We start from the raw sequence: 25,499 nt of genomic DNA on the forward strand, positions 1-25,499 counted from the left end.
ATTTTTAAATTTTTGCTAGAATTAAGAAGGATTAATGTCTTGAGGTGAGGTTAACATAATTGCGATGTTTCTGTTTAAAGAAGCATCAGCTAAGTAATCTAGTGCAGACTTGAAATATCACAGCTTAGTTTATAGAAAGGGTGATCTGATAGTTTTCACCTCTACTGAAAGCAAAACAGGAGCAAGTGGACTTGTGGAGATGTTGATAGCATTCAATTAAGCCACCCAGTCTAACTTCCATATTGTGCAAACCTGAGATGAGTTAGCAAGGGAATTATTTTAGGCACAGCAAAGCAGCTCAATATCTATTACACGTTATCTTTGAAACTTTACACTGCAGTTTGTAAGAAAAATGAAACTGTAATTATTCTTAAGCATATGGTTTGTTTCTTCTCCCTCCTTATCTGGTTTTGTAGCGAGCGCTCTTTCTTCCTCCAAGGGCATGTAAAAGTCACACTCCTAGATAAGAAGTCTCCGCAGTGTTGCTGCTGAAACTCTGTACAATCTGTTCTTTCATGTAGTTAGCTTACTGGCTTCTGACACTCCCATAAAAATATCCCATGGAGCTTTTCTTATTACCTTTTCATTGACACTCTCCGAGTGATAAAAATGAAATTCTGTAAAGGGCTTTGAAAACCATGCATATTGCCATTCCTCCAAGTTTCAAACACTAACCAAGTACAACTGGACAAGAAACAACTACTACAGGAAAAATTGCTGCAGTGTATTGAGTCTCAAGCCATCATTAATTTATAGGAAACTATCTTTTTCCCTAAGATGATGGATCCTAAAAAGTACCAGATAACACATTCCTGCGATCAAAGCTTTTGTTTCAGTTATAGGAAAATTTGTCTGACCTATCACTGTGTGTGCGTCTTCCTGGGAGAGTACATTGCAGCCCCAGCTTTGCAGCCTGAATTAATAGTTCAGAGTATATCACAGATCAGGGCAGGCCCTGTTTCAAACATACTGCCTGCAAGTGACAATTTAAGGAAAAATATCTTTGAATTAAAGTATAGGTTCTAGGCAAGACTACCTAATTTTATTCAAGAGAGTAAAATGAACTGTTACTTAGGTTAGGTAATCTCAACATGCATTTTTCCCCCCAGAAATTATTTAGTATGCTCATCTGAGCAATGTTTTCATTTGCTATCCCATTTGTAATCACAATACATCACAGAGTCGGTCTCCATTATGAACTAGAGTGGTGTGACAATTCCATATGTGAAAATACAAAAGTTAAGTAAAGCAGGAACATTAGTCTTCAAATTTCATTTACCTCATGTAATATAGTTTATGTTTTTTTGGTTTAAAATAGAAAGACTCATTGTCTCTCTACTGAGCATTTACCAGACTTGGAATGAATTCTCATCTCTGAACAGCCACCACTGTGGAGTTCAGATGGGCAAAGGGCATTCTTTCTGAGCTTCCCTCTCTTTTTACTACTTAGTCACAAGTCGGTCATTTTCCAAACTCTCTCTGGTGAGAGTGCCAGTTTTAGAATCTTTGTAGCATATTATAAAAAACAAAACAAAACAAAAAAACCTTATTAGGACAGGGTTCCAGCTTCTGTAGTTTTACTCGTTCTGTACACCTAGATCTTTTTCTTCCAGGTAGATGAAGTCAAACCACTTTGAATGTATATCTAATAATTTCTCTAGAGGGAATTCCTTCTTTTGGAATTGAATATAAATACCTGGAAGTTTCACTGTGAACGCATATATGTCAGCGATTGAATGTAAATACCTGGAAGTTTCACTGTGAACGCACGTATGTAAATACCTGGAAGTTTCACTGTGAACGCACATATGTCAACAGTTCCGCTGTTGCAGCCAGGAGGACAGCCAAGTATATATACCTCGGTCAGCCCTATCCCCCTGTCACTAGGACCCTGATGGAAATGACTCCCCACACCTCCTGGATGACCTTCTTCTGTGGGTCCTTCATTCACTCTGGTTGCTTGGCGATGGCCATGTGTTATTTTAGGAGCACTGTTATTAAGTCTGCAGGTTGTTTTGTTCATAAATTACTAAGAGAAGAGTTCTCTGAAAGTAGGATGATTAAGTGGTTAACCTTTGGAGTCTGATCTCAGACTGCTGGGATTAAATCTTGTCTGTCCCACTCGCTGGCTGTGTACCACGAGCCATTTGTTAGTGTCGCTGCCTCTTTATTTGTAAAATTGGGTTAATAACAGTGCTACACCGTAGGCTCTTTCAAAAGCTGCGTTAGGTAAAATAGGTTAAAGTTGGTATAGAACACCATAAACTCCAATCGAATCCTCGCTATTATAATGAACTTCGGCATCTCTCTGAGTTGATGGCTAAGGAAAACGTTGCTTCCTGGTGGTGTGCCCTGCAACGTGCAGGTGAACATCTCCTCCTGTGGCTCTTGCAGACTTTCAGTTTCTATCTGTATTTTTTCCCTTTGAGAACCGTATCCCATTGGGAAGTTCATGGCCTCTAGGAATCCTATGGACATGAGAAAGGACTAGAAATCTTCTGGAGATGAGTCACTGATTCCTCTGAGTCCAAGAAACATGGTAATTGTGCAGAGACAAGGAGGCCCTGAAACTTCCTAACGGACCCCTTTCCCATCTTACCTCTGCGGCAGGGAGAGCGGAGGCTTCACCTGTGCCATTCTTGGTGGGTGATGTGTGTTAGGTGCAGATGTTTATTTTAGCAATTTGTTACCCTTTCCCAGGGTAAACTTGCGTGGGGCAGCGTATTAAGGAGGGCTCTCAGGAACACATAGGCAGAGGAACTAAAGCAGGCCTGGGGAGAGGAAGAAGTTAAAAGACACTGAAGACCTCGGCTGATCCCACTGGGAGCTCTGGAGCTGGCCTGGCTCTTCAGCGTTGCCCTGTGTTGGGGTGAGGGGACCAGGCCGTTATAGCTCCTGAATCCGTCAGTCATTGGATGCAGATGCCCCTGAGGAGGGGGCATGGCTGTGGGCAAGGTGGCTTCCTTCAGCCAAGAGCAGTCCTTTGGTATCAGAGGATTCTCAGTCAGTTGTGATTATTATGTAGGCCACTCCCTAATACAGTGGTTGCTTCTGGTGATCTGGTGCTAAACGGGAGGCTTAATCTTTTAAAATATGCCTGTTTTGTTTTGCCCTACATAAATGTTCTCTACTGAACAAATTTTATACTTTCTTAATCAACATTTTCTAATGGAATTTTGCCGGAAGCCGGTCCATCCTTGCTGCTTGACACAGTCGCTACAGGAAAGAAACATCTGCACAGCATATGTTTCAAGGGACCTGGCGTATATAGCATACTGTTCTTAATATGTTTGCTCCCCTTAGCGCTGTGTGTTTTAACCAAGGTCACCTCTCCGAGAAAGGTTGTTTCCCCAGGTAGGAATTTTTCCCTGAAGTCAGGGAGGGGATACCTCTCCTAGAAAGGTTGTTTCCCCAGGTAGGAATTTTTCCCTGAAGTCAGGGAGGGGATGAAACTCCTTAACTAAGTGCCAGGCGGGTAGTTAATCACTTTAACTACAAACAATCATGCTTAAACTACATAATCTTTACTCCCTGGAATGGAGATAAGAAACGCCCTAACCTTTGTAATAGAAATTGACAGGATTAAAATCAACTGGTATAAATACGGATGTAATAAGACAATAAACAGCAGAACCTCTCTGGAGATACAGACCAGAACTTGGCTGGAGATCCTGGCTGGAGATCCTGGCTGGAGATCCTGGCTAGGCTGCTGATCAACTGAACACTGTCTCTGTGTCCTTCCTTCTTTGCCGACTCCGTCTACGCCTTTGGGAACCCCTGGACCTGCTGGGGTTGGACCCCGGCAGAATTTCCTTTCTTTTGAAGCCTCAACTATGTTCTTCTAATTATTCCTACATCTTTAAGCTAAACTCAAGACTCATCCTCCTTACATTAGACTTGCCAAGTAGTGAGAAGCTAGGTGAGAAAATAGAGCACAGCTACTCTGAGGTCTAGTTCCAGCTCTGCACAAACTTAGATGGGTGACCTTCCACAAAATATTTCACTTTTCTGAGGTGTATTTTCCTCACCAAAATAGGAGGTGTGCCAGGTCGTTTTCATGCCCTGTCAGTTCTGAAAGCGTTGCTTCTATGGCCTATTCTGATATCACAGAGTGATGCAACTGTTGCTCATCTCTCAGTAAGGCTCACATGGAGATGATCCCACATCTACGAACACACTTATTATGGTAAATTAACCAGGTGAGAGGAAAGGCGCTCCATGGAAAAATGTTTCACTGAGGTCAAGGAGGGAGCCAGAAGTAAAGAATGGATCTATAGGAAACCAAAGCAGTCTTTATATTGAGTTTTAAATTAATCCTAATGTTAAACTTCCGATTTTACTTCTATGATGGAAAACAATACACAAGGCAGCTCCCCATCAGGATTAGTGTGAGAATTAGACAAAGTGAGGGTCCTATATTAAAGACCTTGACCGAATGATTGAATGTACGCTACAGAGAGGTAGTACTGTAGATATAAAATATAGTCTTGTCTCTCAATTTTAAGAAACACTTAAGCAATTAGTGTTATTCTGAGCATTGTGTAATTTGAAGCATAATAATTACTTTTACTCCAGACCAGAAAACCTGTTATTTAAAATATTGGATCATTTCAAACCAGTAATCCAAAAATCTGGTATATTTTTTATCCTGCCATTTAACATCAATGCAGCGTTTTCATAATATAAACAAAATAATGACACCAGTAGAATTGCCCTTATATTTCCAGGGAATACTATCTAAGTTTTGGAACTACTGACAGCCTGAAGTAAAATGTTATTAGATTGCTCTTCATTTTATAGCAACTTCTTTCCCTCTTCTCAGAAGGTTTAAATGTTTGAAAATATGCTGGAAGGAGAACCCACAGTCATTTCAAATTCTTTGAACAATTCTGAAATATCATTTCCTATTAGGCAGTTGTGTGCGTACTGACAGCCTTGCCCTTCGTCTTCCCTAGAGATTAATTTATTTCCTGCAGTGCTTGCTCTTCATGGAAAATCTGACTCCTCAGCCTTCACCAGTGGGAGTTCTCATCAGCAGAATGTTAATTATAAAAGCAAAACCACATACCGTATTGAAAGGGAAAAACAGTTCTCCAGGCAAAGCAAGCGTTCGTTGTCTTTCCTTGCCTTTTCTTTTCACTCTATTCTCTCCGCAATCTGTGCCTGGACAGAACATTAGCCATTGGGGAAGCAGTCTGTGAGATGGTGAGGAATAGAGGAAAATGTGCAGGCTTTGCAACCAGACAGACCCAAGACTGAGCTGCCACATTACTCTGTGATTTCGTTTCCTGGTCTGTAAAATGAGGATAGAAATATTTGCCTCACATGAAATTGTGTAATGAGACTGGCATAGAGTAGACACTGAAAAATTATCATTATTACAAAGCTCCTTCAACAAGCTTTGTTTAGCACTTGCTGTATATTAGTCGCTATGGCATAATATTAACCATGTATCATGGTGGTTTATGAAGGAACCTATTAGAGATTTGAAGAAATATATCTTTCAGGTCTTAAGAGACAGAAATGTTAGACTAAGACAGATTACTGAGATACCCTGTTCTGAAACCTGGTCTTAATCTTCATTTTCTGACTCTTCTCATCACCACTTTTACAGCTTTATAGTGGTTGCTAAGGACTTATGAACATATTATTTTTTCACCAATAAGTCCTTTAAAAAAAATCCCCAAACTCTTTGCTAATAGTTTTAGGTCTATTAGACCTTGAAAATGTCTTTGAGTTTATTCTTTAAAATTATTTTCTCTAAAATAAAAAATTGTCAGTTTCTCTTTGATTTTGTCTCAGAAATAAAACTTTGGTAAATTAAATCTTGAGACAGAGAAGGCAATAGTGTGACAGCAAAGTGTAGATAAGGCTGAAAAATACTTACCAGATGAAGAAACAAAATCTATTACTTTAAGGCCAGAAAGATCAGTTTCAATAACATGATTGTGATTAATCATTTCATTTAAGTGAATTAACTTTTTACATATTCCCCCCTGTTATTTTATGATTTGGGGGTAACATTAGAAAGAGAACAACTAAAGCATGAGATGAAGAGATGTTATGGTGCAAACTCATGACAACTGAGACCTAGTACAGGCCGCTACAAGTAGAGATGAGCTGTGTGTGTGATGTACAACTTATGATAAGGAGTATTCTTTCATATGAAAAAATAACATTTTTTCTTAAGATCAGTGATAGTATTTAACTTGGGTAGAACAATGGGTTGGATATATATGATGAGCTTTGACTTTCATGGAGTCAAGTACAAATCATTAATTGATTATTTCTTAATGTTAATTGCATTTTTAAAGCATGAAAGTCACTACTAAATAAGTTTTTGAGCCTCCCCCTCCATTTTACTCATGAATAATATTTAATCTTATTATTTTAAATTGCCCTTCCCCTTTTTCTCACCATTTTTTGGGGGCAGGCAAAATATTTTAGTTATTTTTCCAGACTAAATCTGGTTTTTATTTTGTTCAAGAAGACCACCTTTACTCTGACCCATGAACTAAGTAAAACAAGAAGGAACAGATGATGTAACTTTCAAAATTTATTTCAGTGTTTCTCTAAGTTCTTGAACATAAAGAAAGTCACATATGAGCATGTTAAAAATACTTATTCTTAGGATCTGCTCTCTAGAGCAGAGTTGGCAAACTCTGGCAGTTGGACTCTAACCTGTCCCATTGCCTGCTTTTGTACAGCCACAAAGTAAGAATTTTATTTTTTATTTTTAAGCATTTGGAAAAAATTAAAGGAAAAGAAATATTTTTGACCTGACAAAATTTCATATGATTCAAATTTCAATGTCTCTATGAAGTTTTATTGGAACACAGCCACACTCATTCATTTAGCTATTATCTATGGCTCTTTTCCTGCTCCTACTCTATCAGCAGATTTGATTAGTTTTGACGGAAACCAGATGCAAAGCCTCAAATATTTACTGTTTGGCCCTTGAGAGTAAAAGTTTGCTAACCTCTGCTCTAGAGAATCTAATTCAGAAGTTGTCAGGTAGGAACTTGGAATCTATTGCAACTTGTTTCTTGGGTGATTGGGGTCTCCAAACCACACTTTTAAAATAATGCAGTAGAAGACTTGTAAGTAACTTCTCTTTTTTTCTCACTCATCACACCCACTACATCAACAAGCCCTATTGGTTTTATCTTCACACAATGTCTAGAATACAATCATTTTTAGCATGGTCACGGTTATCAACCTAGTTCAAGTCATCATCATTTCTCATCTGGACTTTTGTATTGAGAACCTAACTAATCTATCTGCTTCTGCCCTTGCTTCATACTGTCCCCATTCTCCACACAGCAACCAGAGTAATTATGTTAAAACCTTAGTCAGATCATGGAACTCCTTTCCTCACAATCCTCCAGGGATCACCCTGCTTCTTCCCCTTTCTCACAATTGGCCTCCTAACTGTTCCTCAGAAATGCTAGGGGTCCTCCATCCTCAGTGCTTCCATAGGCTGTTTTCTCTCTGACTGTCACAATCTTCCCTCCAGAAATCGGCATGGCTTTCAGCTTTACCTCTTTTAGGTCTTTCCTAAACACACAGTTTCATAGCCATTACCTTCTTTATGATGCCTCCTGTAACCACCTCATTTAGATTTGTAGTGTTCCTAGCTGGAACTGCCTATCTCCCTAATGCCATCTAAAACGTTATTTCTTATTTTGATTATGGGTCACCTTTCCTAGGTGAGGGCATTATGATGGCAGAGACTTTTTATCAGTGTTCTCTATCCTTAGGTTCTAGAAAATGGCATGGCTCATCATAGGCTCCCAATAAATATTTGAGTAAAGAAATGAACCCCAGATTCCCATTCTGTGGTTGAAATATAGTGTATGACACCTATCAAACAATTTCTGTGTGAAAAAACAGTTGCCAGTAGTGTAAGTGTCAGACCCATTTCTGAAAAATGGTGCAATATCTTATAACCACTATAGATAAGAATAAAACAGCTAGTCCAATCTCAACCAATAACTGAATTATAACACATGCTAAGAAAAGTATATGAATATAGATATGAAAATGGTATATGGATGAAAATCCTGTTGGAAATATTCAGGAGGGATTCCAGGAAAACACATTTCACAATCAAGCTGCCTACTAAAGGTGCGTACTGCAGATTTTACTGTTCACCATCAAGTTGAGCAATTTGAGGAGATTGGCACTCAAAATTCCCAACAGAGAAACAAGCAGGGTTTGACTGACCTGGGTTCAAATGAAGTCTTTAGGAAATACCAGTTTTATGAAAGAAGGTAAAGCACTTTTATGTATACTTGAACTTTATTCCTTCAAAATGGAAGAAAATAAAAATTTTCTTTCACTTTAATCCTCTCAGTCAACAAATTAGCCATTAATGTTATATGTATAAAGCTTCGATTTGTTGGTTGAACAGCAGGTTATTCCTACATAAATGTAGATTTTGACTATCACAGGACACTTTTGACTATCGAAGGATAGTGTTTAGAGAGAAAAACAAAACAAAACTACATTCTATATCTATTCCTCAGTAGATGAAATGTTTGGCTTGGTCTCCAAGGAGCTGAGTATACATTATTCCACATCTCTCACTTAATTTGATCATTTAAGTAATTGTGAGTATTCAAAAGTAATCAGTGAATATTGAATTAAATGTAAGAAACATCACCTCCATATTAAGTTTGTGACATTTTAAAAGGAATGGTTGGTGAATACCAAAAGAACTGAGGTTTTAAATCAATTTGAATTTTATAACCTATGTAATCATCAGAAAAATAAGTTCCTGCACATTTTGAGACTTCTTGAAAGTTAATGCAATAAAGAGCACAGTTTCAATTCAATGTTACATCTGTTCTGTCAACTTGAGTGTGGATGTTAGTTGGAGCATTCCTACACTGGGTGGAAGATTGGACTAGTTCAGGCAGAGAGAGGCCACTTACAAGGTCCCCTCCAAAACTAAGATTGTTTAAATCCTATTATTTTAGGTCAAAATGATCTAATTATACTAATCCCATCTCCTCCTGTTTTTCTGCTTAACTATGTACTCTCTTAAATCAGTTTATTGACAAGGGAGAGTGAGACTAATAACTGTCAAGATGACAGATCGAACTTTCACACTCTGGGCTTATAATAGTTTTATTTGAATATGAGATGGTAATAGCAAGCAATGTTCCTGTAGCACTTTACATTTTACAAAGCACTTGCAGGTCCATTATTTCATTTGCTATTTCTTCAACTCTGTGATTCAGTTATGATTATCAAAATTCATTCACTGATAAAGTAATGGAATTTAGAGATTCCTCAACACCCATAGCCAGTAAGTCTCAGAATAAGGAATCATACCTGGGCCTTTATTTTCTGTTTTCTATACTACACTATATCTATTTCATTTGCCCTCAATCTCCATCTCCCCCAGGAAAAGCAGCACTCTGAGGGAGGAATACTGTTGTTATCCCTTTTTTACAAATAAAGTCACAAAGATAGTAGGAGATAGGAGTGGGAATAAAATCTGGGCATACTGCCTAAAAACCCTGTGTCCTTTCATCTATAATGTATATACTACTACAGTGTGTCGATTTATTGCTGCTGTGGTGTAAGGAAGACCAAAATATCCACGGGCAGCAGTTGGGAATAGTGGGTGATGAGGAGAGGGAAAGAAACCAAGGAAAGCATGGAATCCAGGCTGCCTCTCTCATCGGCCACTGACTGCCCTGCTCTGCCCCCGGCCCTCAGCCCCAAGCCCCAGTTGACACTGAGAGGAGATGTTGACAGAGGAGAATAAATCAGCTGCTGAGGGAATTAACACGATGTGTGGAGAAATTCCACTTCTTTCTGCTTTGACATCTCCTTTCCTAAAACTTTCCCAATTAGCCTGTGAGCTACTCAGAGGTCACAAAACTATATACATTGTCTTTCTATTTCACACATATAAAAATAACTGGCAGTTGGTGAGAATCAAATTCCTCACTGTAAAATATAAAACCCTTTACATTTATTAACTCATTCAATCTTTGTCATAATAGGCACATAGGCATCATGTATAAAATAAGCACTATTATACTCCCCCCATTTATTAAAGATGAGGAAATGAGGCACATAAAGGTTAGATGACTTCCTTAAGGTTACAGAGTTAATATCTAGCAGAAAAAGAAGGAAGGAAAGGAGGGAGGGAGGGGAGGAGGGAGCTGGGAAAGAGGCAGGAGGGGAGGGGAGAAAGGAAAGAAAGGGAGGGTGAAGGGAAGAGAGGAAAGAAGAGAAACAGAAGAAAGAAACAAAGGGGCCAAATACATGGTGACAGAAGATGATTTGACTTTGGGTGGTGGGCACACAGTGCAATGTACAGATAACGTGTCATAGAAATGTATGCTTGAAACCTACATGATCCTATTAACCAAACTCACCCCAATAAATTAACTTAAAATTTAAATAAATTAAGGGTCGAATAAAAAAAAAAAGAAACAAACAAACAAAGGTAAGGAGAGAGGAAGGAGGAGAGAAAGGGAGATATGAATGGAAAAAGGAAGGAGAGGAAGGAGGGAGGGAAAAGAGAGGGAGGAAGGAGGGAGGAAGGCAAAGCTAATGAGCCCTGGGGCAAGAGCCTCCGAGGCATCCTCTGGATGTCCATGTGGCCAGCACCTAACAGGTCACTAATGACAGGTATGGAGACCGAAAGGGATGACGGGTTTTCTTTACCTCTTGACTGTGTGGTGCTAGTGCATGCTATCAGGGTTTTTAAGCCCCCCCCCCCACACACACACACACACACACATACACACACACACACTGCTCCATCAAGCCGTACTGGAAAAGAATCAAGTGTCTTGCCTGCACACAGACACATTTCCTATTTGCAGTGTAGCTGTCTTTACTTGAGGGTGGATATGATGCTGTGGTGAAGCCCAGTCTGTGTATATGCTAATCAGAAGCTTTAGCTCAGGCAGCTGATGCTTGAGACCTGTTGCCTTCTCTTCCGTTGAACATTTATACGTAACCTTATCTCCTCTGTAGTCTTCAGAACGCCACCGGGGCCGGGCTCTTTTCTGCAGGAGTGCTGGTCTGCAATCAGATATTCATTGTAGAGCACAGTCAACCTCAGGCTCTTTGTGAAGTTGTACGATTGCTGGACAAGTTTCTCAACGTCACTGTGAATTCACTTTTTCCCCTTAACATTTCCTATATAATAGAGTTTTTATGCGGACAAACTAAAAATGCAAAGGAAAGCACTTTGTAAACTGAAAAACACTTTACAAATTCAAGGTGTTATCTGCTAGCTCATAAAAATACTTACCTTTTATCTAAAGAGTTTACATTTCTTACTTTTTTTTTTTTACCCTTATTTGTATCTCAGTTATTTCTTTAAAAGCATATATTCATGAGAGTGTCCTATAAGCAGTATGTGAAAGCAAGTAGTTTTCTTCCTGGCTATTTCCAATACATATTTTTGATAGACCCTTCTTATTTTTCCTTTCCTTATAGAAACGTTCAAAAATGAAAAACATCAAAAATGACGAGGTGTGACTGAAGCCACTTGGGTAGTGACCATAAATGTTGTGATGGAAAGTAAGCCTGGCCTTCTAGCTGAAAAACGACGATTTCCCAACGGCCCCCACAAGAAACTCGATTGCCCAGTGCAAAGAAGAAAACAACTTTAAACGTTTTAACAGATAAACAAAGCAGAAACCTATGTATAGATGTCGGATAGTCTACTCTGTTGTGCCAAAACCTTTAAGTATTGTTTCATTGTCACCAGAACATATTTTTTAATGTGCACATTTTGTGTGGTTCTTATTTTCACTAACAGCTATTAAGCAATTGGAAAACAATTTTATATTTCCGTTTCTGAGTAAAACCAGTACAAAATAGGATGACGAGTCACCAAATACTTACTTTTCTTTTTACAAGTGGTTTTGCATTTTTTTGGTGTTCTCATCATTCGGTTAAAAATAACTTTAAGATATTATGGAGTGATTTAGAATACCCAAGTTTCTAATCTGACTTGCTTGGGGCTGTATAAATGAATTTTACTTCACATTTTTAGTTTGTTGTGGAAGTACTCTATAAATAAGTGTGTTGAGGCTTACCAGCCCAAGCCATCGGAGGCTTGGGGATTTTATCATAACTTTCTCCCCTTTTTCCTAACAACCAGAATTCATGACCACAGTTTCACCAAAGTTCTGCTAGTATGCCTTAGTTTATGTACTGTATGTTAGATAATCCTTTCGATGGATGTTTATTAGGATCCTAGAAAAATTATTTTATTTATGTATGATTATGTGTTAGGTATACAGGGACAATTTTATTTTGCATATAACAAAATGAAGAGACAGATAAGTTTCTCATTGAAGTTATACAGGAATTTAATGTCAAGCTTTGGCTTTGTTCATAGGTCATACTCTTTACAAAAGTTATTAATCTCCTATCTCATAATTTTTTTTTATGTATAGAAACAATTCATTGGTTTAGTACCAAAGAGTTTCTGATGACAACAAATCACTAGACAACTTTTCAACAAAAGAGAAAATTACTGTTAGAGACTTTTTACACAATGTTTATGCAGTCATGCACCCCTTAACAATGTTTTGGACAATGATGGGCCACATATACAATGGTGGTGCCATAGAGTACAGAGAAGCTGAGAAATGCCTATTGCCTAGTGACATCATAGCCATCGTAACGTTAGCACAGAGGCTGCAAAAATCAACAAAGCTGTGGACGAGAAGGCAAACAGCCTTAACCGAAGAGTGGATGAGGATGGCCTTGGGGCACTCCTAGAGGTGGTTCCTCAGCAACTGATTAATGAGAAGTTGTTGAAACTAGTACAGGAACACGAAGCTGAAGACTAGGCAAGGTGAAGGGAAAACGCAGAAGAAAACGAAGAACCCCTAGGGAAAGTCAGTGACGGATTTGGCAGAAGCTTTTTCAGACCTCAAAACACTCCTCAAAAAGTTTGGAAACATGGACCTCCAATCCGGACAGGTATTCGTGGTACATTATCTATTTACAAGCAAACCTACGATGGAAAAAAAGAAACAAACCAAGCAAGCCATCGCGGACATGTTTCTGAAAGGAGTGACACCTGCCCGAGCAGAGCCTCCAGCAGGGCCTTCAGGAGGTCTCCCAGCAGAAGGCATTGTGGTCAGGAGATGGCAGCGCTAGGAGGGACACTGTCCCTGAAGACCTGCCAGTGGGACAGGATGTGGAAACGGAAGGGAGTGATACTGATGGTCCCTACCCTGTGTAGGCCTAGGCCCGTGGTCGGCAAACTGCGGCTCGCGAGCCACATGTGGCTCTTTGGCCCCCTGAGTGTGGCTCTTCCACAAAATACCTACTTCTGCGCATGGGCCACGAAGTTTCAATCGCACTGTATGTGCGCGCCCGCGCATGGTATTTTGAGCAGTCAACAGAGCCAAATATCAACAGTACAACGACTGAAATTTCTTTTGAGAGCCAAGTTTTTTAAACTTAAACTATATAGGTAGGTACATTGTTATTTACTTAATTAGGGTACTCCTAAGGCTTAGGAAGAGCCACACTCAAGGGGCCAAAGAGCCGCATGTGGCTCGCGAGCCGCAGTTTGCCGACCACGGGCCTAGGCTAATGTGTGTGTATGTGCTTTAGTTTCTGACAAAAACATTTTAAAAGTAAATAAAAATTTTAAAAATAGGAAAAAGCTTTTAGAATAAGAGTATAAAGAAATAAAATGTTTTTGTACAGCAGTACAGTATGCTTACATTTTAAGTTTATTACAAAAGAATTGAAGAGTTTAAGAAATAAAAAGTATATAAGGTAAAAAAGTTACAGTTAGGTAAGGTTAATTCATTATTGGAGGAAGAAAAATACTTTTATCAATTTAATTAGACAGTGTTTCAACAATAATGTACAGTGCTGTCCTAGGCCTTCACAATCACCACTCATTCACTGACTCACCCAGAGCAACTTTTAGTCCTGCAAACTCTATTCATGGTAAATGCCCTGTAGGGGTATACCATTTTTAACCTTTTATACTGTATTTTTACTGTACTTTTCCTATTTAAAATATGTTTAAACATATAAATACTTACCATTGTGTTATAATTGCCTACATTATTCAGTACAATGATATGCTGTCGGCTTTTAACGTAGGAGCAGTAGGCTATACCATCTAGCCTAGATGTGTAGCAGGCTGTCCCATCCAGGTTTATGTAAGTGCACTCTATGATGTTTGTGCAGTGGTCAAATTTCCTAATGACACATTTCTCAGAATATATTCCCATTAAGTGATGCATGACTGTTCTGATTCAGCCTATGTTCCCATATCTTTTTTTTCTTTTTAAGTGAAAATGAATCCTGATGTACAATATCCTAAAGATTGTTTAGCAATTAGATAAGACCATTAGTTATCTACAGTTTCTGAAAATTTCTGGGATTTCACTGTTGTTGTTTTTTGTTGTTTTTTGGGGGTTTTGTTGTTGTTGTTGCTTGTTTAGGCCTCTGTGAACAATAACTTCAGTTTATGGCCCCACGTTTGATTATTGAAGTACACAGAGAATCCTTTCTCAAACCCACAACCTTGGCAGACTCAGGCTATTTTTCAAATAGTAATGGGTACTTAGTTGTGATTGTCTTTTTTTGTATATGAGAACAATTGAATTTGTACATTTAGTAAGTACAATTCCTTAATTAGAAAAAGCAAGCGAAAGCACCTACTCCTCAGTTTAATTGTAAATTAAATCAAGGGCTTTCTGGTGGAAATTACATATAACATTCCTAATTTAATATGAATCCTTCTCTGCTTGATGTTGAAAAATGTAATAACTTTATGCTCCTCTATGGAAGATTTGAGAAGGTTGAAAATAAATTTTCTAATTTCCATGTGTATGTGTGTATGTGTGTGTTCTTTGTCATGTTTAGCTGTGGAATCACATCTTCTAACAACTAAGTTAAAATATTCCTTAACTAAAAGTAAAATCGCTTTGAAACAACATGGAGGGGCCTGGAGTGTATTATGCTAAGTGAAATAAGTCAGTCAGAGAAAAATAAGTATCACAGGATCTCACTCATGTGGAATCTTATGAACAAAATAAACTAGTGAACAAAATAAATCCAGAGACATAAAAGCATGGAACAGACAGAGAATTTCAGAGGGAAGGTGGGGGTGCGGAGATGGGTGGCGTGAGATTAATGGGGGAATTTGTAGGCATATATGCATAGTCCATGGTCACATACATAGCATGGTACAGGCCTGGGAGAGGGAGATGGGGAGTAGGGAAATGGGGGGAAGAAGGGGAGACATTTGTAATCCTATATAATAAAAGGGTAATATGAAAATTGTTGGAAACTACCCATTGTCTTCACTATCAGAGAAGTGTAAACAAGGAGCCTGGAACACTGGTGAACCTTGAGCCCTGGCAAGGGCCAGAGCTATGCACCGATTGTTTAGTCGAGACAATGGTAGCTCAAGCAATTTCCTGACCAAATAGTCTCAGAGTAAATCTTTGCTAATATTTACTGACCTTTAAGATAGTCTGTCTGTTACCAGAATTGCCTGCCTCACTAAGGGCAATATGTGTATCCAAAATTGAATAAAAGGTTGGCAAGGCCTGGACACCAGTGAAGTCCTTCCCCTTGCGTTGGACTCTCCGCTTGGCCCCCATTATTTCCAAATTATTATTTCTTGTCTCATCTCTGTCATTTGCGCACGGCCCTTCTCCAGATCCCGAACCCTTAACCCTGCAGGACATGGGTCACACAGCAAATCAACCAAACGGCAGAATGACTGGTTGCTATAATGCATACTGACCACCAGGGGGAAGATGCTCAATGCAGGAGCTGCCCCCTGGTGGTCAGTGCGCTGCCACAGGGGGAGCACTTCTCAGCCACAAGCCTAAAGATGTTCAACTGACAGGCCAACGGGGAGCAGGCCTAAGCTATCAGTCGGACATCCCCCGAGGGCTCCCAGACTGTTAACGGGTGCAGGCCAGGCTGAGGGACCCCCGTTCCTCCCCCCAGTGCAAGAATGTCATGCACTGGGCCTCTAGTACTTTCAATAATAAAGATACATTTTTTAAAAAATCAATTATTCACTAGTAAGGAGGAGGCTGCCGATGGTAAAGAACCCAGGATGAGAGAGATCCTCTCCATCCCCCACCCACCCCAAACCACAAATTTCACAGCATGGTCAGGCTACATAAATAGCTGCCAAGACTGCCAGTTATTAACGCTCTATCAGTCAACATTCAAGGGAAGGAGATGGAAATGGAGTGAGAAATGGGAAAAAAACACTCATACTTCTTAAGATGTGTTGTTCTTATACCAGAGCTTTAATATAAAAAGTGTTTGTTTTATGCCCTGGCCAGTGTAGCTCAGTTAGTTGGGCGTCTTCCTGTGGACCAAAGAGTTGCTAGTTCAGTTCTTGGTCAGGCCACATGCCGAGGTTACTGGCTAGATCCCCAGTTGGGGGCATGCAAGAGGCAGCCGATTGATGTTTCGCTCTCACATCAATGTTTCTCTCTCTCTCTCTCTCTCTCTCTCTCTCTCTCTCTCTCTCAAGAAAAAGTATTTTTTTAAAAAGTATCTCTTTTCAGATCCAAGTCAATATTAATGAGATTTCTATATATTTATGCAAAAGATTAAAATACAAATTACTTTTAAAAGGAGGAGGCCAAGTAAACTTGTGGCAAGGATGAGTCAGAATTTGGATACAGACATATCTCAATAGGCTGCAATACAAAAACTGAATCTAATAAAATTAAAGTGTTGTGGGGGTTTTTTTGCCATCAAAATATTTTAACCATTTTACCACATCTTACTGCATCCACTTCTCCCACTGTGGGCCCAGTTTCAATCATCTATTCTTAGGTTATTGTTCTCCCCATTCCTGCTTTTGCCACCGATCAACCTCTTCTTATTGCATTAGCCAGAATGACCTCATTAAACCATATTGCATTATTTAACACCACAGTTGCTTCCTACCTCACTTAGAGTAAGAGCCAAAATTCCTAAAATGATCTATAAAACCACATAATTTATTCCTGTCATCTCTCTGGCCTCTTCTCCTGTCACTCCTTTGCACAATCCTGTTGGCCTCCGCATTGTTCATCAAACATGCCAGGACACTTGCTTTCTCCCAACCCAGAAATGTTTTTTGCTCATGTACCTACCAGCTCATTCCCTCACTTCCCTCTGGTCTTATAAAATGCCCGCCCTAACCACACGACCTCGAACTGTAACCCCAACCCCATCTGCTTCTTCCTTTCTCCTTCCCCCATTTTATTTTTTCTCCCTAATAATTGATTCTATCCAATATACTATATATTTTCTTTAAAACTTTGAGGGTGGCACTAATTTCTGCCAATACACCTGGGACCTGATACTGTTTTAGATTTACTGCATGGGACAGAAGTAAGTAAAGGTAGTTTCAGCTCAGCCATTTCTACTGTAATAGCTCTTTTTCCACAGACCTAGGAATCATTTATATGGTTCCAAGAGACACTGCGCATGTCTATTTTGATTATAACTTTGGAAATGAAGAAATAGCCACTGGTAGGGTCTGTGGAACCACGAGACTCAGTAGGAGATGGACTTGGCCCAGATGATTCTATTTCGATTTGACCTACTCTCAGAGGAGTTGCACTCTTTATGAAAGGATTCGTCTAAGCATTCTGTGTATCACTGTCACTATTGTTTATTATATATTCTATCATTAATGTATTGAAGCTGAGCTAAAGAATGAGAGCAACAACACCCCCTTTAGGTGGCAAGCAAGGTACTTACGTTGAGAGGCCCTAACCCCTGTGGCCTCCCTCTGATGGTGTGACTCACACTCTTAATATTGCTTGAGAACAGTGCAATGATTGGGCACATGAGCACTGTACTGGGTGTCTGAAGGCTCCAGGAGTTTCTTGCTCTGCATAATGCTTGCTATCTGCTTTCTACCCCTATTCTAGCTAAGTAAACTTAGTGCCAGGTAAGCCTATTGTGTCCTTTATTTTTGATTGACAATCTGAAACTGGAACTCACTCTAGTGGTCTTGATTTTTGTCAGAATACAACAACAACAACAAAAACACATGAAAATATTAGAAACAGCCCGGCCTATATTGCTGAGTGGTTAAGCATCAACCTATGATCTAGGACAGGGGTGGGCAACCCCTGGCATGCGTGCCAAACATGGCACACCAGTAACTTTTACTGGCACGCGAAACCTGCTCTTATAATCTTCCATTTACAATTTTTTTCTTAATATCGACTTTTTTATCTTTCAGATAAATTCAGTGTAGGTGCATCTTAGATAAATAAATAATTTTACATAACAAGTTATTTTAAAGACCATAGACATGGATTGACGAGAGAGGGGAAGGGCAATTTCTATGCCTCCGCCTTAACTCTCCCTGCCTTCTTAGATCCGACCAGTGTTTTGGTTTCATCCACATATGCTTGTGAATCTTTGTCTCAGTGATGAATTTTGTTAAGTCTCGTAATAGGAGTAGCCTGATGGATGAAAGTAGTAGCTCATGCATATCTCTGAAGGTCACGAAATATAAACCTGATGTAAAATCTCTGTCATCAGTGATGCAGCAGCAAAAGTCCCACTGATAATATCAATCGACGTCATAAAGTTTTCTGTCGGACTATCAGTGTACATGTATACATTAAAAATAAATGTATTTTTCATCATCATATACTGTTGTTTTTGTCGCTAGAATGAATTTTATTATTTCTTCAAGGTTCTGCACATACGTACGCCTTAAGAGATATCAAGCAGGCGTAACATGTTCTCAAAAAATTAGGGTTGGCACGCAGAATTTTGAGTCAGAGATTTTGCTGGTTTTGGCACGCACTCACAAAAAGGTTGCCCACCCCTGATCTAGGAGGTTACGATTTGATCCCCAGTCAAGGCACATGCTCAGGTTGTAGGCTCAATCCCCAGTGGGAACATGCAAGAGGCAGCGGATCAATGTTTCTATCTCTCTATCCCTCTCCCTTCCTCTCTCTCTAAAATCAATAAAAACATATTAAAATATTAGAAACAAAAATTATAATCATAATAATAAAGGTTAGGCACTACAGAAGAGAAAGTAAATGAGATGGTAGATCACCCAGAATGCAATAAAGAAAGACAATTACAAGTGTAAAAGAGATGTTAAGTGACATTGAGGTGAGTTTAAGAAGACATAATATTCATTTAATTAGAATTAGAGCAGGAAAAAATTAAGAATGGTGTAAGGCTAAGGTGAGGCAATATTCAAAGATGTTATTTATAAACTTTCTAGAATTGATAAATTATACTAATTCTCAAAATTAGAAAATACAGCATACTTCCTGAAAGATTTTTTAAAAGTAATTTTCAAAATCATCATATCATAGTGAAATTTGAGGAAATAGAAACAAAGATAAGACTGAGGCATCAAATAGCCAATAGTATAGACTGCCAAAGCCAGACCAGAAGCTGAAAGCCAGGATTCTAGGGGGTAAAACTCTCAAGAGCCATGAACCAAATTAAACAATTAAAAAATAAAATACTTTTAAGATGAACACAGAGAGGATGTACAATCAGTTGAATTCTCAGTGCAAGACTATTTATACACAAATTACTTATATATGACAAATATACATATCTAAAAAAAGAACTGTATCATTGTATCCATAATATATAAATAACTCCAACAAATCATTAAGTAAAATGCAGAAAACTTAATTTTAAGAAAGGATAAAGGACAAGCAGGCATTTCATAAACAAGGATAGTCAAATAGATAATGACCATATGTAAATGTACTCAAAATCATAGCAGCCTTCAGGAAAATGCAAATTAAAGCCACAATGACATATACCATTTAAAATCCACCAGATGGCTAAAAAAATTTTTTTAAGTGACAAGAACAAGTTTTGAGGAAAGTGTGGCATGATCAGAACTCACACATATTGCTGGTGGGAGTTTAAATTAATACATCTACTTTTGGAAACCACATTACCTACTAAAGCTAAACATATACCTACCCTATGACCCAGAAACTCCACTCTTAAGTGCAAGTCCAACAAAAATGAGTGCGTTCACCTACCAACAAGGCATATACAAAGATGTCTGTAGTAGCCTTATTCATAATAGCTCCAAACTGGAAACAATCCATGCCTATGAGCTGTAGAATAGACAAATAAATTATAGAGACCAAGATAGCAACATGAATATATTTCAAAACCATAATTTTGAAAGGCAGAAGTCAGCCACAAAAGTAATATATGCCGCATGGTTCCATTTATATTAATTTTAAGAACAAGCAACACTGCTTTGTGTTAATAGAAGAAAGTATACTGTTTGCATTTGAGTTGGTAATGATGGGATGGGGTACAGTAAAGCTTTCTGGAGTGCTGGTAACATTCTATATCCTGGCATGTGACTGAATTCTAAGCAACAATGGAAATGGAGGAGGAGGGGTGGGAGCTGGGTGGAGGGGATCAATGAGGGGAAAGGGGGGCATTTGTAATACTTTCAACAATAATGATAAGTTTTTTAAATAAAATAAATAATTTTAAAAAAATTAAGGGGGGGGCAGGAAATTTCCCCCCTACCCTTCTTAGATCATATCGGCTGCACTAAGAATTAAATTGACATGAGACAGATTAAGAGGAGAAAAATCAAATTTAATTTTGTAAGTATGTACAGAGGTTTCATAGGTACAAGACCTTCCCTAATGACCAAAGTAGGCAGCTTTTATACGTTTTAGATAATAAGCCATAAATTTGTGAGTAAGTCACAAGAGAATAGGCTTCAATTAATTAATGAAGAATCTAAACAGTTTATTGACACAGCCTTCCTTAATACTGATTTAACACCACCCCATATTGTTATATGGGAAATCTCAAGAGGAGTTTCAAAATTCTGAAGATAAAAGTGATAGAAGCTAATGAATTTTAAGAACATAAGCCCTAGAGTATATGGTATAGAAATAGAATTTGTTTTACTGATTGACTTTGAGAGAGAGAGAGAGAGAGAGAGAGAGAGAGAGAGAGAGAGAGAGAGAGACTCCAATTTGTTGTCCATATATTTATGCATTCACTGGTTGATTTTTGTATGTGCCCTGACTAAGGATCAAACCCACAACCTTGGTGTATCAGGACAATGCTCTAATCAACTGAGCTATCCACACAGGGCTAGAAATAAAATTTTTAACTGGGCACAAGGCCATCTAGGAAAAAAGGACTACATTTCCCAGCCTCCCTTGTAGAAAGAAAAAAAAAGAAAGAAATAGAGGGTTGGTCATGGGAATGACCACTAGATGGTGCTAGGTTTCTAGTTTACAAATCTAAGCAGTTGTATTTCTCCAAAGCTTGCTTTTCTCTTCACCAATGTTTTCCAAACACCATACCTAATCTAATAATAACTTTCAGCAAAATTGGAGCTTGTAAACAGCTAAAATTATTAACATCCAAGTTTTTTTAACACTTCTAACTCTCCACTCAGTCTCTTTTCTTTATATCCTAAAAGTAAGAGATAGTTTATACCACTCAAATCTGGAATACAGTTATGATACCTAAAAAGTTATTCTTAATATAATGTTTTAATGTATAGCCTGCCTCCTTTCATACCCATACTAATTAGGAAATTTTGCTGTAAAGACTACAATATAACTCAATTATGTTATCACTTGATTCAACAGGGCACATGTATTCTAGAAGTAGGCTAAATGAGTAACTTTTAAACTTTTAATTGTAGTGCTCGCTTCGGCAGCACATATACTAAAATGGGAATGATACATAGAAGATTGGCGTGGCCCCTGCGCAAAGGTGACACGCAAATTCGTGAAGCGTTCTATATTTTAAAAAGTAACATAAAATAAAAAATAAAGTTTTAATTATAGACTGCTTCTGTTTCTTCCTTTGTATATAACCTGGGAGTTGAGGAAGGGCTGGAACAGAACACGAGGATTTGGGGGAAGAATATTTGGTTGTGTCTGAAACCTACTGAACCGGAGAGGCAAAACTCTGGTGAGGCAGTTTTAATTTTTGCCTCCGTTAGTCAGGCAGGTTTCTGTGTTTAACTTTTTTCTGTTCCAGTGCAATGGAGGAAGCAAAAGTACTGAGCCTGGGAAGGGAACAGACAGGCTTCATATTACCTCCAGGTCAATCAAAGGGCATGTGATCAGGGGCCGGCTTCGGGCCACACCAGGGCATCGCCCAATTAGTGCACACTAAATTTTATCTGACCCCTTGACCCAAAGTGTCAGTTGGTCAAAAAATATCTCATTGTGTCAGAATCAACTGCATCAAAAAAGGGTAATTGAGATAAGTAAGAATTCAGGGTTGTAAGAGCTATGAACACTGTCTCCATGTAAATTACTCTTCACCAACTTCGTCCACACCTTTGGGAACCCCTGGCCCGCCGGGGGCTGGGCCCCGACAAATAATAAAAACTTCTAGGGTACGTTTTATGGGTAAACAATGGTTGTAAAATTAAAAAAATAGTCAGGGCTATGAGAAACCTAAGGAAGCTGCTTGGTTCTTTCCTGTTCCCTGACTCCTCATTTTTCAGTGTTTGCATTCCTTTATGCATCACAGTGAATTTAAGATGGACTTAGATTAAGGAATTGCTGTCCTGTCAAAGCTGACATTATTAAAAGGAGACATATTATAGTATTGCCAAAGTTTGATATAGAGTCGCTTCAATAAATGCCAAGTTGGTGACCATTCCTTTCACAGAGCGCCCAGGAGAAAGACCTGAAAGATCACTGACTGCCACAGGTAGATTTTATTTTTATTAGAAAGGACATCAAATAAAAGACTCTCTCCAACCTCATCAGAAGATACTTAGGCACTGAACCATGAATGGATAGCTTCCCTTGTCTGAGGACATCAAAAGCTCCTTGAGGACAAGAAGCTGCTGACAGCAGAGGTAGACAGCTACCCCAAGACATGGACCAGACCTGTGTGCCTATGGATTCATACTGAACTCAGAATGCATTTTTAACTGTCTACACCTGTCTGCTAATAATAGTTATACTTGTTGAGGATTTTTTGTCTATATAGTCCAACCGTTTATGATTACTGAACATGTATAAGATAAATGTTAGCACTCATCTCGTGGCTTATGTAAATGCCAAATACAGAAAAATGAGACAGAAGGCAAAACTCGAGTCGTGATAGTTCACAGTGCAGAGTGTTTTTCGCAGTGGAGGCCACAGACCTGACTGCCTTCCATTTACCTTTCTTTTTCAGAAATATTCAGCCTCAACCCAGATCCATGGTTACCGTATTGCCCCATCCCCAATGGTCAACAAGACAATGTCAATACTGAAATTTTCTAGGAATGAGCCTTCCTAGCACTGTGAGACCACAGGGTCTCACAAAAAAAGTTGGACATCAATGCATCCTTTAGATTGATTTATGACCAAAAGTCATAAATCTGTGGACCAAAAAAGGGGATTTTATGGAAAGTAACCTCACAGGGTGATCTGATCATAAATTACTAACTTGGCAGCTAATGGTGGATAGTCACAGCCCAGGCCTATAACTACTTTAGTAAAAGGTTTTAAGCCACCAACCTCGCCCATTGTACCTGTGCCTCAGTTAACACACCTTTTTTTTTTTTTAATATATTTTATTGATATTTTACAGAGAGGAAGGGAGAGAGATAGAGAGTTAGAAACATCGATGAGAGAGAAACATTGATCAGCTGCCTCCTGCACATCTACCACTGTGGATGTGCCCGCAACCCAGGTACATGCCCTTGACAGGAATTGAACCTGGGACCCTTCGGTCCGCAGGCCGACGCTCTATCCACTGAGCCAAACCGGTTTCGGCGGTTAACACACCTTTGAAATACCAGAAGTAATACCCCTTGAAGAGGGTATCGACCCTTAAGAAAGCACATACTTTTGTTAACTACCCTGTAATCCATTGCACAAACGTTTTCTCTCATTTCCATGTAATATTTCTTACCTCATGTTCCCTCTTTAATTTCAAATGCATACAAAGCTGCAAAATTGTTATTGTTTGAAACATTTGAGACCTTCCTTCCCAGTATATGTCACCAGTTTGGCTCAAATAAACTCTTTAAAATTTTTTAAAATACGTATTCTACAATTGTTAGACATGGTACTTAATTTCAATGAAATCAAACTGATACAGTTGTTCAAATAGTCCTTATGTATATCTGCTTTTGTTTGTTTGTTTACCTATTCTGCCCAGGAGGGAGAGAAAATTGTTAAAATCGCAAGCTATGAATTTGGATTTTTTTCTGTTTTGACTATGATATACCATAAATTAGGGCTTAAATTCATCTTCTATCGTTCTGACCTACTGCCTTGAAATTTTATTGAGATATTTTTTTTTTTAGTTTTTTCAGAAAAATCCAAGAGTAGAATAGATTCTTTGGGAGGTCAGCAAAAGGCATAAAAAGAGTCAGAATTGGAGGTGATGATAAAATAAAGAGTGGTATAAGGAGGAAAGTTTCTGGTTTTGTTTGGAAGTAACTAGAGAGTCTTCGATAGAGATTATTCTGAAGGCTTTTTTTTCCTTTGAGGCCTTACATGACCAAAATACTGTCTGTTGATTTAGGTTTGTAGACCTTTTGTATTAATTTTGACATATGTAATGTTTCCCCAACAAATAGCCATTGTTACTCTAAATTAAAAAAAGAAATTTTCGCTTCTTCAACCAAGATGGCGGCATAGGTTAACGCCAGAGATTGCTGCCTCGAACAACCACTTCAAAAAACAACTAAAAGACGGAACGGACATCATCCAGAACCACAGGAAGGCTGGCTGAGTGGAAATTCTACAACTAGGAGGAAAGAGAATATCATACCCAGACTCAGAGGAGGGGCAGTGCTGAAGTGAAATACTAAGGTGCGGAGTGCACGTGGAGCGGGCTGGAGGCGGAGGGCGCAGTTGTTGTTTTCAATCGGGAGGGAGTTTCAGACTCTGAGCTCCAGATCCGGGCAAGTCTCTAGGAACCCAGACTCAAACGGGAGAAGCGGGACTGTCTGGCTTCGGTTGGAACTCGAAGGCAGCTTTCTCTCCGAGGTTTGCAGCGGTTGCTGGGACTCTGTGAGGCAGAGCCCCTAGGGACTGAACTGAGAGCAGCCATAACTGCTCGATCCGGCCCGCCCTGTAGATCCCCGGGGACCCGCCCCGCCCAAGCCCTGCGCAGAGCCATTTGCCAGATAGCCTCAGGCAAATGCTAGATTAGCACAGCCCTAGAGATCCAGCACAGAAGCTCTCCCACTGCAGACACAGCAGACTCTCATAGCCACTTAGCCTGGAGGTCAAATCACCCCCGGTATTGCCCACAACAATCAAGGCTTAACTACAACAAGACTGCGCACAATGACCAATAGGGGGTGCACCAAGAAAGCATAAAAAATGCGGAGACAAAGAAACAGGACAAAACTGTCAATGGAGGATAATGAGTTCAGAACCACACTTTTAAGGTCTCTTAAGAACTGTCTAGAAGCTGCTGATAAATGTAGTGAGATCCTCAAGAAATCTAATGAGACCCTCGATGTTATGATAAAGAACCAACTAGAAATT

General features: G+C 39.1%; 1 protein-coding gene across 2 annotated transcripts in view; it reads left to right on the top strand.

The window, feature by feature from the left end:
* THEMIS (thymocyte selection associated) overlaps positions 1 to 13,015 on the top strand; it is a gene marked incomplete at its 5' end in the record, with an annotated part of 134,145 nt that extends 121,130 nt beyond the window's left edge. The window contains one exon of one of the 2 annotated variants that reach the window (XM_081094241.1): positions 11,473 to 13,015. In XM_081094241.1, the coding sequence (XP_080950367.1) occupies positions 11,473 to 11,504 (32 nt within the window). In that variant the 3' untranslated portion in view covers positions 11,505 to 13,015. The remainder of the gene's footprint in view (positions 1 to 11,472) is intronic. The other variant, XM_081094242.1, reaches the window with a different exon arrangement.
* Between the last annotated feature and the right edge of the window lie 12,484 nt (positions 13,016 to 25,499).

This window comes from Myotis nattereri, assembly GCF_964212035.1.
Source record: "Myotis nattereri genome assembly, chromosome: 6".
In the NCBI taxonomy this organism is placed as follows: Eukaryota; Metazoa; Chordata; class Mammalia; order Chiroptera; family Vespertilionidae; genus Myotis; species Myotis nattereri.